Below are 15,944 nucleotides of genomic sequence, written 5' to 3' on the forward strand. Positions count from 1 at the left end.
ATGCAAAAAAAGTCTTATATTGTGGCATACACAACAAAAAAAGCACAAAGCTTTAGTATTTCAGCTCTTCTCTACTCAAAATCTGTAGTTACCTATGGGTTCTGAGAAGCAAATTAGCTTGTATCCATTAAATTTAAAAAACAAACAAAAAAAATAACCAACCCAAAAACAAAACAAAAAAAACCCCAAAGATGAGCATGTAAAAAGTACAAAGATCAATTATATATGCTATTTTTATAGGATCCTCTCTTTTGTTGTACCTGTGGATCAAAAAGAAAGTAAGGACGCCCACTCCTCAGCTGCAGTGCAATGTACTCCTCCTGATTTCCAGGTGATGCAGAGAAAAAAATCAAACCATCAGGCTCCTGGGTTCTAAATTTCACTTTAATACCTGGTTAGAAAAAAGCACGTAGATGGTTAATGCCAAAAGTGGTTTTTGTAAGTTATAACAAAATTTTCAAATAAAATACCATTTTAAAAACAGCAGCAACAGTGCAAACCAAAATCATAGATGCTCTGTTCACCTAAAACCCTTGCTAGACATTGCAGGAGAAATTTTACTAATCCAGATTGATGCAGCCCTTGAAATTTCTGTGAGCCTTTATTAATCTCTAAAAAAAGACATGCAGTTGTGACTAATTTGTTTAGTAACTTCTTTCTTAGGAAAATATAATTCAGATATTAGCATACTATTCTAACAGTTGATGTTTTGCATGTGGATTTTCATTTGTCATTTAACATTTCTATAGGTAAAGCAGAAATCAGGTTTCTGCATGCAAGGATTTGTATGAAGAATAGCAGAGTTTTGGTTCCAAAAGATGTGTTTATCTGTAAATTTTTATTTATATTCTTTTATAAATATCATATCTAAGTGTACAAAGAAGACATGGAAAATAAGTAATTTCCCAACAAAAACTGGAAATATCCAAAGGAGTAATGGATGAACTAAGCTCCATTAAGAACTTTCCAGATCATTATCAATAGTCTAGTCTTCCATTTAGTTTCTGAATAAAATCCCTGAGTGTATGGTAGAGCCATGCCTTTACAGCACCAGTTTTTTTGCAAAGGGAAATGAAAAGGCAGTAATATCAACACCCACCTATTCTATACATTTATGACATTTCTGTATAAGATGCTTTAACGGAACAAAGTAAGTTACTGGGTTTTACCCAACTCTATCAAACTATCCAGTATTTTCCCAATTTTATGTCAGGCAGAAAACAATAAATAAGTAAAGTTTTTATTGTAGACAGCACCTATATTAAAAAAAAAACAACCAACAAAAACTCATCATTCAGATATACATGCATATTAGATTATGCTTGTTAATTACCTGTACCTGAAAGGAATATCCTTTGGCCTCTCTACCTAATTGCATACAATGTCTTCATGTAAATCACATGATACAGTCACAGACACAAAACATTTACAAAGCAGTGAAAATCAGTCCGGCTATTAAAACACCTGCAAAAAGCAGTTGCACACAAGTAGCCCTATGCACGTAAAAAACTCAGCCAACAGTGTCCCTAGTTAAGGAAAAGCATAGCTTTGCCTGGCTCAGAAATGAGCACTTGCAATACTGTGAGGTACTTCCAGCTGTAGTATCTGCTGGAGAGGCTGAGACTGATGGCCTCCGATCCCAGCAATGGGGAGCACAATTAACTTAACAACCTGCCAGTATTTTTATGAAGCTGCCAAAAGATATTTCTGAAGAGCAGAGGATCCCTCCTCACACCTGATGCAGAAGGACAAACACAAACAAAATAATTTCATTTCTGCAAAAACACCATACATTCTTGTATAATATTGTGTTAGAAAATATAAATTAAATTGTTCATAGCAGCAAAATTGCAGTAAGCATAGAAGTTTTCAATTGTTATGCAGAAGTCTTCCTTTTCTTTGGATATTGAATCCTGCTTGTTTAGAGCCTACAGGTTTATAGAAATTACTGATGAGACGGGAGCCGTTATTTTCTTCTAAATTAATTTGCCACCTATTAAAGAACTGAGGAAATTATTTTATCCCTTTAAGTTCAAGGGTCCTTGGAATTTCTCATGAGACAAGGAAGTTCAGTATTAATAATTTCTCAAGTTTCTAGAAGTGACTACAAGAGAGAGAGAAACCAAATATTAAAAAAACTTCTGCTCCACAGGCAATATTTCACTGCGTGATAAAAGACTTGTGAAATTAATATTTTTCACAAGAAGATAGTAATTAATGCTGGACCTCGTGGTCAAGACAATGGGTCAGAAGCCCATTCAGACTTGTAGCAACTACATGCATGCCGTTTTTCTCTCTTGGTGGCACCGAACACTGGAAATGGATTTAATTCATTTGGACAGAGAAAGCTTTCCTTCCAACATCTAAGAAGTGTCAGAGAACTTGAAAACCACATTGCATTACCAAAATATTTTCCTTTTTTTTTTCATACCTAGGGGGAGGGTGAGACATTTTTCAAGTTTCTCAAAGACTCACGTCTATTATTTCAGTATGCATGTCTAAAATCTTAATTTCAATGTTAAATACAACATATAAATAGAAACATAAATAAAGTGATGACATTACAATTACTTTTGTAATTTGTCATATACAGGAACTGCATCTCAGCCACACTAGTCATGCTACTAAATCTTGGAAGGAAAACATGACCATCTGTGGGGCATAGTAGGAAGGTACTTTTAACCAACTGAACCTTGAATTGCAACTCAAGAATTCACCTAACATGTCTGCTTGTGTCACACAAATGATTGTTCCACAACAACTTGTTATAATTTCTGGGATAAAAACCAACAGGAAATTCTACTACAAATTAAACATTAATGTATGTCATTCAAATAAATTCTTTAATTCCATTTCAAATTACAAATGCAATTGGAGAAGATGTCAGAATTCCTTTAATTATAAATAAAGAAATTTATTTAATTTCTGTAATTGAATTTCTTTAATTATAATGGCATTGTACAAAAAATAATACAAGCATTTTATATAGTGAGCATAAAAGATGAAAAGAAGAATACAGAGTAATAAAAAGGACAAGTAAAAAAATTAGTAATTATTAGCATTAGTGCTTTCAAATATCCCTAATTGTATTAGGGCAAACTAACCTCCTGTCAGGATCTACATACTTTCAATTTATGCAGAAGCAGATTGGGACTGGATTTCTGTCCTAGTTTCAAAGATGACATGGCCAGGTTAAAATGGGAATGAGACTGTGAAACATGACCAATGCAGGCATTTTCAAAGGCATTCAACTGAGATGCAACATCAGCACATTACCCTGAGAGGGACACAGCTTTGAGAGTCCCTTTCAGGAACAGGCTGACATTACAAGTAAAATTACATAATATTACTCTGATTTTTGATGTGCCAGAACACAGTTTTTTGTCTAATAAAGAAAATGCATATGGCGGATTTTTCTTCTCTATCTTTGCTTCCCTCATGTAAGTTTAGCAAGGCTCAGAACTTCAGCAGCATTTCAGATTCAGACTACCTGGATTCAGATTCTTTAGCACATTTCAGTATGATTTACAAGACCAGCACAAAAGTATTTGAGCGGCAGGAATGTGCTCTTGAGATGCTGACTGCATTTCTGGCAAGTTTACAGAGCACTTGGGAATATTTTGAGTTTAGAAGGAGCAGTTGGCAGTCAGCAGGAAAATAAATAAATTAGAGCAGCTCCTAGATTAGCATAACATATACTAATAATTTATAATTATTAAAGCAATAAAATTATTTTCTGAATTATGCAAAAACCATTTTTTCTCACAAAATAAAAAGTTTAAAATTGGTTTTATTTGAGCAAGAAACCATTCACCCAGAATATAAAGGGCAACAACTTGCTGTAACATATCTTTCCAAATGAACTGAATTGAGTTTAGTTTTTCTAAAAAAAAGTCAAAAACATTTCAAATACAAAAAACATTTAAGAGTCCTCAAAAATTGTCTTTTGACTTTTTGGGGAAGAGTAGAGAGGAGAATGTAGGCAGGGAGGCAAGACAATTGAGATCATCTCTTGCAATAACACCTGACAGATTTCAGCAAAGTAACCTACTTAAAAATTAATTTTGTCCCAACCATTCAGCAAAAAACACCTGTAAAGCACCTTTCTCTAAAACTAGAAGTTCAGAGTTGAAAATAGCCAAAAAGTAGAAGTTATTATAGTCATTAAATACAAAGAAATTATCTGAAAGTCTCAAGACCCTTCACCAAAACTTACATATAACCACGTGAACAACTCTATTCAAAAGTATGAAGACTAGTCAAATAAATATATTTCCAACCTTGTCAAAGATCAGCAAGACTAGTTGTTTTAGCTTAATTTTCATAAATACATCAAATCCCAACCCATATGCACAAGATAGATAATAACAGGAATAATACCTTAGCATATTATTGATAATTTCCATGCAAACTTAGGAAGAAAATAAATGGAAAAGAGCATACATTACAACTGTCAAAAAAAAAGAAGAAATCTGCCAAATACCTTGAAAATCACAAAGCAATTTCAGAAACGAGTTTTGCATAATCTGTGAAGCACATCCATTTCCAGTGAATTTTTCCCAAAATTGCACAATTGTAGAAACATAATTTGCATTTCCATTCTACTTATATTGTTATAGGAAATGGTTTCAATAATTACATAATTGCACATTCTAATGAACAGAAAATTGTTGGCAAAGAAAGTGATCACTTTATGCTCACTGAGAGCCTTATTTGTGCATATTGACAGCTAAAATGAATAGAAATTGTATATAAAATTTTGACTACAGCATTAGGCTCTCAGCAGTCCCTTCAGGATGACAAACCTTAAGTGTTTATTTAACATTAAGACTGTGTAAAAATGCTCTTGCTTAATGAAAATACATTTTCTCACAGAAATTATAAACCAAAATTTGTTTTTATCTGGGAAGGGGAGAGATGGAAATTAAAAAATCTCAGTTGCTATGCACCTCAATAGCATTTTGTTGCTATTCTGTCTGTGAGAGCGATACCACATGTCACCACAATAGCTAAAAGGGATTTACTTCATTTTTTTATATATAAGAAAACACACCTGCAGGGAAAAAAATTAGAAGGAAGACTTAAAAAAAACTGATCATTTTTCAAAGCAGTTTCATTTCATGGATAGTGGAATTGGAAGAAAAGAAGAAACTCAGAGGAGACTTCCCTGGACATACTTTTGAAGATCCTCTGCTGAATACAAGGACTTCTCCACACTTTGTGTTGGTCTATAGCTTCCTGGATTTTACTGAGAGAAGACAGGAGGTCTTCTTCCCAAAGCTGTCCAAGATCTGTTGTTGTTTTTCATACAGGATCAGGCTTAATTTTTTACTGTTACCTTAATGTGTCCAAAAACATTTTCAAAGTTCATCATTACTAACATTACACTAAATTAGTAATTCCATTGAAGAAGTAAATCCTCTTAATTTTCAAGCTGCTTTAGTTTACTATTAGAAATATAAAATATATATTTAAAAGTCACATATATATGTACATATCATATGTACACACACATGTATAATCTCACATACATAAAATTCCCAAACTTTTTCCTAAACTGTAACTGGACTCCCTTGTCTTTTGTGATCACAGTAAAACCAAGAGAATCTAAAAATCAATGGTTTCTAAACTAGACTGTACAAAAGGCTTGTATTTGAAAAAGTCTAATTTTATTCAGAATGACTTAACATGATTAATTTTTTTTAGGTATTCTTAATACATCAAACTGCCAAAAAGCTAAATCAAACTAAAATGCTGAGCAAGTATAAACACAGAGTATGGTGAGTGAATGAAAGGAGAAAACAGGCAACATTTTTTGTGGAAACCAACTATCAAGCAAAACCCCAAATTCTCTTGATGAGATCTGAGTGTTTCTTTTACACTAAAATGACTAATTTGATACCTGTTTTTTCTTATTTTGCTTGCTACCCCATTATACCCACTACTGGTAAAACAAACAGGACATTTTAGCTTTAATCTTCTTACTACATAACCCAAATAACTTCAGTCATGTTTGCATTAATGCTGCATTAATCATGTTGTTGCGTATTAATGAGTTTTCGGGCTATGCTAATTACTGTCATAGATTCTGCAGCAGCCCATTAAATATACAAATTACAGAATTAAAGAGCCAGAGCTCTTCATGATTAATCTTTAAATGGAGAAAAACTAATGATGTCTGTACAAAGTTTCCCTCCACTTTTGGCTGACTGAGCCCAATGAACAATCAATTAGATTATTTGAAGAATAAGAATACTGCTCATACTAAAATATATGTTATGCTGTTATTCTATGCAGTAGACACACATTTGTAAGTCTCCATCAAATGCATTTCTGTAACATATTCCAGGCTTTAAGGTCTCCCAAAGTGCTGCATGGGGAAAAAACTTATGGATACTCCAATTCATTACTGCATACTCATAGAAGTCTGCTGGTTCTATATGAATACAGTAAATCAATCTTCTCCTTTTAGCAAGGACACAAGTCCTGCTACTCCCCAGTAGAAAAGATTTACAGCAAACCTTGGTGAAAAGAAAGCCAAGATAAGTTTAAAGTCATTTGATAAGATTTGATGTATTAGTAGCACTTTATCCCCTCACTAACAGAGTGATGCTTTGTCAGGAATAGTGCAATACCTAGTGGTTAAATCAAGAGATTCAGAATTAGGAGACCTTGGCTCTGTACTCAGCCAATGACTGGGGTATGTCACGAGAGCCATCACTTAAAACACCTTCCTTCCATATTGCTCCTTCCTGAAGAACAGTGGCCAATATAGCGTGTGTAAGGTTCTATAATGCTTGAAAAATTCATTACTGTCTTGTCCTCCACAGCCTAACACACAGATAAAATCATCAAAATGCTCACATGTGTTCGGAAAAGTTACCTACAGACAAGGCATTTACTGACATTTGAGAAACACCAATACTTCCAAAAGAGGGGATTAGTTCAGCTTCCTCCAAACACTGCACACTATGCAGAACATCACAAGACTTCCCTAAGGAACAAATTATCAGTCTGTAGTAATATTATGCTGCACATCAGTAGATGCAGCTCAGAATTAACTGGCTTTTCCAGACCTGTCATATTACTTCTTTATACCATGAAAAAATAAATAAACTCTACTTTATACATTAAAGGATTTATATTTATACAAAGTAATTCTTTAAGACAAAACCAACCTGCTCAGGGCAAGATTGATCATGGTATGAGAATACTTTCATATGAAGTGAAAAAGACTTATTTATTACAATTAGTGAACAAGGAAGACGATGGAATACAAATATTTGAGATTGCTTAGGAAAGGCAGTTAGAGAGCAGAGAAGCTGTCGAAAACACACTCAACATGTAAAAAAGGCCATTTAAGGGAAGTAAAAAGAAAGTTCAAAGCAAAAACGTGGCTTTTCACAGGTACATTACAACTTTCTCAGTGAAAATAGAAATATAATTCCGACCACCTTCAAAATATTGGCACATATTATCTAAGAATTTGGCCAAGATCCAAAAGCAACTGGTTAGTCTGCTGACCTAGATGTATCTAAACAAAAAAAATAAGGCCTCAGAAAACCATATGAGAGATCAGGGTGAAACCAGATACAAAGATGCAGGTGATGCCATTATCTGTGAGCATCCTCTGTCATTAGAGTCAATAGCCAGCTCTTTACACAGTCTTTTAAGTAAAACTATCATTAAAGAAATTAGTGACCTGCCTCAAATTCGTTTATTAAGCCAGTCTATGAACAGAATTCATAACTGTTTTCCACTATGTATATTGGGAAAGCATACAATGACCATGTCATCTAACCAGCATCACTTTCTCAAAGCATAGCTACCAGAGTAGAAATAAAACTTATTTTGAAACCCACAGAATCAAATGCTGCTTGGTGTCAGGATCAGCTGCAAGTTTGTTTCTATGTTGCTCAATATTGAAGTGAAATATGAACAAAGAGGAAACATCACTCCAAATTTCACTTAATGCTTTCTTTGATGTTGATGCCCATCAAGCAAAATCTGAGAAAATTTTATTCAAACATTTAAAATTATTTATCTTTATTTATTCATTTTTTGATGCCTAGGAAAGTTCAAAAGACTCTGATTTTGTTAGAAAAGGAAGAAAATAGTTTCTAGGAATAAGAATCTTTTATGAGCAATTTCATTAATTCAAAGGTTGATATTTAAAGAACGGAAAGAGAGGAAAGCATTCATCTTCATTTTAACATAAATTCTTTAGAGAAAGAACTGAATTCTGTTACCCGTATGTGAATTAGTGCATAAAAAAGGTCATTTTATGCAACAAGGGTAAGGTGGGAGAGGCTTCTAGGTATTAATGCAATGCAAATCATAATTACTAGAAATATGATGACAAGAAGAATCACTTCCAAGATTTACAACAGTGCAATCTATAAAAGGTCAACATCACAGTGAAATCAGAAATGAGCTGGAGGTCAGTAGTTGTAAATAGCACTTCAATTATAAGCCTTTAGTTAGTATTTCCAGCAGTAGTACAAATGTAACACTGCACAGATAGTAATTTAACTGATCAAGGGAAAAGAGTTAGACTACAATTGAGTAAAATGTAAATACATCAAAATTAAAGTCAGTGTAATGATCTGAAACATAGCAAATGGAGACAACCACGCACTAGCCAAGGCAGAATCCCATCACACAGCTTCTCAGAAGCTGAAAGCAAAATAACATGGAAATCCTGCAGCAAGTGAGGAGGATTATTGATTAGACAGTGTACATAAGGAACAGAACAATAACTGAAATAAGCTGATGAATGTCTAGAAGAATACTAGAGGACAAAAATGGAAATGTAACAAGGAGGGAAAAAAACCCAGAAAAACTTACAGACAAAAATATAATACCAGGGAGAAAACATTCAGCAAAAAGTAAAGATTGAGTTACAAACTCAGCAACAAATGCTACTCATGGTAGAACTGAGAATAAAAAAGCTAACAACATCTTCAAGTTAAATCAGCAATTTAAGGTAGAGCAGCAAACTGCAACAAAACTGCCAAATTAAAAATTAACTGAAAGGAATATATAATATTTTCATCTAGTCATATTTGCAGCAGTATTTCCCTTGAGTATTCTTCACATAATACCTGTTTCCAAAGGAAGCCTAGAAGTGGTTTTATTTGTAGAGACTAAGCTCAGAAAAGGATTTCAATAGAATGATCAGGTGCAAGCTTTATGGATATATAGGCAACTGTGTGGGATCTCTCATTGCCTTCTAAGCTATTTACCGTCTAATGGAACTACATCTTGTGCAGCAGGTCCTGCTTTGGAAGTGTCAATAATATTGCATCACATTTTGTTCTGTTATTCCTCTGCCTCTGTACCCAGGAACTGCACAACCTGTGAATTAAGTGTTTTATGGGCTTTGGCATGAAATATTCACTGAAAACATATCCAAACACTTTGTAGCAATTATGCAGAATATTTTACTTAAAATATGATCCAGAGCTACCAAACCACTGTCTGCAATACCTCAGTTTCAATGAAAGCACAGCCCTTACAGATCAGAAACAGAAAAGTTCAGCCCAACCTCTCCTGTGCTGGACATGTAGATGATGGCATTTTTCACTTTAGGATTCAGATACTAAGTGAAACCAGTTTATTCAAAATGTAGTCCTGGTACATGAGAACAAAGCACAACTACTCCTTTTCAGTGTAAACTCCTTTTCATTCTAGTGTTAGGGCCTTGCCTAGATTACTAGTCTCTAACAGGAGTTAATTATGTCCTTAATATGAATTTCAGAATAGACCAGAGTCTGTATCTACTTAATCAGGAAAAAGACCTACTGACTTCAGTGAGAAACCTAACTGAGACAGAGTTCATTTTACATCTGCTTTGAATTGTTTAAATCCATGAGAGGAATGCAAAACAAATTCTAAAGCAGAAGACTGCTAAAATATAATCTACACAAAAATAACAGATGCAAGTTGGAAAGTTGTTACCAAATTCAAGTCTCAAAAGCAGGAAATTCTGCTGAAGAAGGGTGATATGCAGGATATGCAAGGGAAGCTGCAGCTGAAGGAAGTGAGAAAAGAAAGAGCCAAAGGTATGCAATTTACTTTTCCTTTCATAAAATATTTCTTGTGGACCATATGAGTCAGTACCACTTTTTGAAGTGTCACTTCATAGTTGATTTTGTGGTATTTGTAGTTGTACTTTGAACTGGTTTTAGGTTATTGTTTTTATCTTTGCCTTGAATGGTTTAAATCTATTTCATTGCCTAGTATGATATGCAATTTGTGCTAACACAGTTCTGCTCACCTTCAGTCCATTTCCACCCTCACCTCGGTCCAAATATTTGTAAAATTTTTTGCCCCTCTCTTCCACCCATCTTGTCTCTTCTATGACCTTATCTACCCTTCTTTCTGGCCATTTCTGCCCTTCTGCTATATTCTCTGTCCTTCCCTTTTGCACTGTTTGTTTCTCCTTCTTTTCCATTCATCTCCCCCCATCTTTTTCGCTGTTCTGTCTGCCCAGCTCCATCTGCCTTTCTTAGACCTTCTCCATCTGCCTTTCTTAGACCTTCTCCATCCTTCCTTGACCTCCTCCATTTGTTGTAATCCTGAAAGATAACCTTGGCCCTGCAGTCTCTAAATGATCATGTCAAGGCAAGAAAGCCAACAGGATAAAGCCAGCATACTGGAGCTGTTACTGCAAAAGTTAACTACTACGCACTGTCTAAAATAATAAGAGGCAAGTGCTGCATTGAGAAGCTAAGAAATCTAGCAATGTTCTCTTAGAAACTACTTTAGGACATGTGTGATCTCTGCTTACTCTCCCTAAGGTTTCTTAGTGCACAGAAGGAAGATTTTGTCTTGATTGGTACAGCAGTCAATCCCTGGACTGGATTTGAAAATAGAAGTGGGTAGGGAGGGAAGAACCACCTAAGTAGTTCTGCAGCATTGGTTGCTGTTACCATTTCCTTTTCATTTGTTGGAAAGCCATGGCCCAATATACAGACCCAGTAACTGAACAGGGGACTTTATGTTATATATCATATGTTAAGATCATATTCACCAAATTCACCAATATCCTCTGCTCTGCCAAGCTTCTATACAGAGCGTGCCATAGAAAACATGACCCAGTGCAGTAAGCCAGCTGTGGAGGTTGTGTCATCAATTTGTAGTCTGGCGTATTCCCAAGAACCAAACCCCTGCATTAAACACATACAAAATCATGAAACAGAACAAGCATGGCAATGAAATCACATTTATCTACAGCTGAATATTCACACAGTATGAAATACTTTCAGAGTGATAAATACAACCCAAATCCTCCCTCTGCCCTGGTTTTTAAGAAAGCACTCTGGTTGTATGCAGTGGACATGGAAAAGCTCCTGTGCAATCCAGCTAATGTGATCAATACACATTGCAGGGGACAGATGTAACCAGGTACTCCATCCTGTGTGCAGTCACCAACCTGGAAAAGCAGGGTGGCACACAATAATGCTGGCAGTAATGGAACACAGAGGTAACACCCTCCTCCTACCCAGGTGGTGGAGATGCTCCACAGAGGAAGATTAGAGCTGAGATTTTCACCACATGTCCAGATGCAAATAAAAGCCAGTTGGTTTGGTGTTTCAGTGCTTTTCCCTGTATGGTAAGGAGTTCATGATTTTCTCACGGTTATAATCAATGCTCAATGGAAATTAGGTTTATTACTAAATTCTGAACTACACCTGTTAGTACACACCATAAGGCAGACTACTGTCAACTTTTGTTCCTAATACAAAACAGACATGTAAAGATTTAACATTCAACTCATTTTAGTAATCTAAATAAAAAGAGATAAGGCCAATACTGAAAATCCTTTCTTTTAATTTCTTCACATAGCATGATGTCATTTAACCTCCATATATTATGATATTTTCAGGCAGGTATTGATTGAGCCTATGTCATCTTTTCAGAATTTTTAATTCCTTAAGGGATTCTTGAATTAAAGACCTCTTTGCTATAGACTGCCTTTGAGTTGACTTTTACATTATTACTTAAAACTTGACTAATTACAGAATATATGACTAATTCAGAATTATGACAATAAGGAAATTTCTCCTCTTCTGCAAAACTCACTGATAATTTTTTCTTTCTCTCTCTTTTTCTCAAAATATAAGGCTTACTGCAACAGAAAAAATCATTATTGATTAAAACACTCTAATAGATTAAATCAAAAAGTGGGTGATCGGACATATAACATTATTTGGAAGTATGAGAGTTTATATTATTTTGTTTCCAGTGTGATCATTTTGCCACTTGCAGTACCTCATAAGAAGACACACATAAAAGAAAAGGAGCAATCTTTTCTCGTGTGCTGTAAAAAGCCACATTTTTCCTGTTCCTTGTGATGACACAGCTTGATTAACTCACTGATTCTTTTAAAGTTTTGCTTGTGATCCTAGATCCGTGTAAAGGATATGGGAAAAAATACGTCATCCTTAACAATGCAAAACCCCTGATTTATAGATGCTCTTTAAAGTACTAAATAAAAAGAATAGTTAAAAGGCTGAATTGTGCAATTGCAGCAGCAAGGAATGCCTAGCACAGAATGGCATAGCTACAGAAGAGGCAAAGGCTCCCAAACAGCATGTGTGCCTCAGCTGTGTCAGAGTAGGGCTTCCACCAACGGGAACTCGGGTAATCCACACCCCAAACTGCTGGGCAAAGGCTGCAGTGGGCTGGCAATGCTACAGCCTTACAGCCAGCTCAACCCTGTCCCACAGTGAGAGCTCTGGGGAGAGGCTGCTTGGGAGCTGATAACGCATTTCCTCCCAAAACATGCAGTAGTAATCCCAAGGCTCTTAGGTGTAGGAAGATTTCAGGAGAACTAGGCATTTCCATCTTAAAGCAGCCTTGAGCCTGGCCATTTCTCAGGCTGGCTGCGGTTGGTGGTCACTTTGCAATTCTGCAGGAGTACTGTGCTTCTCTGATTTCCACCTCTGACATTTCCATGGCCCTTTCCCGCCTATGTGAAAGGCAGAAGGTCTGGCATAAAACCAATTATGCAGTCTTTGCTTCACCCAGGATTCCCATTCAACTTGTTTTTCCCCTTAGTGCATGCAATTCAGAAGCATAACAAAGTTTACACAGAAAAACTCTAATACTTTTGAAAATTAATGAAGCTAATGTGACAATTTAACATGAGTTTGGAATGAGCAGCTTGAATTGGCATATTTCAATCACTGAACTGGAACAATCTGGAAGAGAAAGAATACAAAACAAATGAAATAAATATTAAAGAATACTGAAGGAGGAAATTAAATAGGAGAAACAAGTAATTTTGAAAGCTGGAGTGCAGAGACTGTGCTTTTATAACAAACTTCATCTTTTAAAAATAATGAACAAAACCTCCAAAAAATAATAATTAAATGTAGAGATCTTTTGTAAAGGAATTCACTCTGAGCAGGGCCAAAACTTCTGTGGAAAGGATTGCTTTCATCCCAAGACAAAGCTCTGTCTTCCATCTATAAGTCTTCTCAGTGGTAGACATTCACAAAAAGACTTATTGCTCACACCCTCCTTGAATCTTCCCAACAAGGTTTCACCCTCCTTCTACAATTCACTTCATAATTTGTTTCTGGATTAAAAGATATTACTTGGGATGGTTGCACCTCTCAGTCCAGCCTTCGTTTTGTTCATCCAGTTATGAGGGCTGATGGGAACAAAGACTGTAATTCGTGTAAATAGATTCCCCCTCCTCCCTCCCTGTCCCTGTAGCAAGTCACTGAACAACTTGAAAATGCATAAAATAAAATTCCCCAAGGGCTAAAACTCCACTACACCAAAATTCCCATTATTTACTACAGAAGGGAATGCACTCTGTTCATGGTAACCCATCTACCAGTGAAGTTTTGTTTTTAGTAAATCAAGTAACTTTTAAAGTAAACCAGAACAAAAGAGCATTATTAATCACCAAGCCTGAAAACACAAATGAATGAAGGACAAAAACTCTATCTTAAAATGTGATACTATTTATTATGGAATTTTATTTTTTTTTTTAACTCAGGAGAATACCTGAGGACATATTCCACTCCAAGTATCAGTTTTTACAACTCTAACCACCCTAGAATAACACTAATTAAAATTTAGGCATGTAAGCATGATCAGAACAAATAATTTAAAGCAGACAGGCTTAGATATAAAGTATCAGGCAAAACCAGATTATTTCTTCTTTTTTTTTTCCTCCCTGACGTAGATAGTATGTTCTTTTCTGAACTCTGCAAGAATATCATGCTGTATAGCACCAAAGAATGCCAACAGTAGAGTAACAATGACTCTTTGAATTCAAGAATAAAACAACAAGATATTTTTGTATTTCGCCATCTTGTTCAATATTGGACAATATTTCGTGCTACACTTTCTTGACTAGCATTGCATAGATTTCAAGGGACAGCAGAGGAAAACTCTGTTTTTCTAATAAATAAAACACCCAAAGCACTTTATAAGAATATGGCCAAAAAAGAAAAATCTCTTTTGCAATAACTATAATAAGTACATTATCAGTTGCAGAAAGCACTGGAAGAATTTTGAATCATATAATGGCTTGGGTTGGAATGGAGCTTTTAAGGTCACCTTGTCAAACCCTGCCTGCAATGAGCAGGAACATCTTCAACTAGATCAGGTTGCTCAAAGCCACATCCAAACTGACCCTCAGTGTTTCCAGGGATGGGGCAACCACAGCATCTCTGGGCAATCTGTGCCAGTGTTTCAGCAGCATCATTGTAAACAACTTCCTCAAAAATAGTCTAAACCGACCCTCTTTTAGTTAAAAAACATTACCCATTGTCCTATATAGACCAGTAAGGAAAAGTGGAGCTGCACAACAGAAAATGCAGAAATCTTGAGTTAGTGCAGCCAACACAGTTTTCAGGGAATAGCCTTGTTTTATGAACTAAATCATAATCAGAGAGAGAGCAAATAATCACTTCTTAGCAAGATAAAGACAGGACTTTAAAGCAGCACATGTAACAGGTTAGTTTAATAAACAGGATGGTGCAAAACCATAGAGTACTCCATAAGTAATGATCAATGTTTAAAATCAATGCTCTTGCAAATTGAAGCCAATGCAAAGCAGCTAACACCAGGGTAAGGTGATCCAATTGATGATTTTGGATCTGCTGAAATAAATCCATTTATAGGAGCATTTGCAGGATGACTAAGTTAAAAGAGCACTGCAACAGTCAGGCCTGGCTAAGGGAATGCCTCCTCCTACTGTCAATATTTCAAACTGATAAAGAGCTGACCAAGTGCAATCAGCACCGTGATGAACAAAAGAAAGCTTGGGACCATTAACATTAATGGGACTTGCGTGACTAAATGCCCATATATTGTTCTGAAAATTTACCCGATGGACCAAGAGACCTTTTTTTCTTTGCTTATGCTTCCCCTTTTTCCTGCAGACTGTATATGCTCAGTTTAAAAATATACTGCAACATAGCATAACCATCTAAAATAACTTCATATTATTAATATCGCATGAGTCAAAAAAAAAACCCTATAGATCTCACTGTAGCTACCTGGAAAACTTGAGAAAATAAAAATTCCAGCTTTATGCACACAGATAAAATGGGATGATCTAATATCTTCAGGCAGAGTGCCTTATCCTTGGGGCACAATGACAAAGACTCTGGCACCTGCCATCTGCAATGCATATTAGAGAATGGTGAACGATCTGGCACCCTGTGAAAACTGGTTGAACTTTTTTTGCACGACAGAAATTCAGACTAGCAAGTATAGCCCTAAGATTCCATAGATCCAGGATATGACTTGGTTCAATACTTTTAATTTGAAACCTGGCAATCTGGATTTTTCATCATAAGTGTTAAATACCAATCATATAACTAGTACTGTACCACAAGCAGGTAACATTTTTTATCTCAACTCCCTCCTGAAATCTGAAGAACACCATGTAGTAAAATGGGGTCCAAGGGAGA

General features: G+C 35.6%; 1 protein-coding gene across 1 annotated transcript in view; it reads right to left on the bottom strand.

Moving 5' to 3' along the window:
* The window catches only part of USH2A (usherin), a 372,312-nt gene that overhangs the window by 243,500 nt on the left and 112,868 nt on the right, over positions 1–15,944 (bottom strand). Inside the window, exon 22 of the mRNA XM_039697803.1 lies at positions 261–391. Coding sequence (XP_039553737.1) covers positions 261–391 — 131 coding nt within the window. The remainder of the gene's footprint in view (positions 1–260; positions 392–15,944) is intronic.

Source organism: Passer montanus, unplaced genomic scaffold, assembly GCF_014805655.1.
Source record: "Passer montanus isolate IOZ18808 unplaced genomic scaffold, ASM1480565v1 scaffold12, whole genome shotgun sequence".
Lineage (NCBI taxonomy): Eukaryota > Metazoa > Chordata > Aves > Passeriformes > Passeridae > Passer > Passer montanus.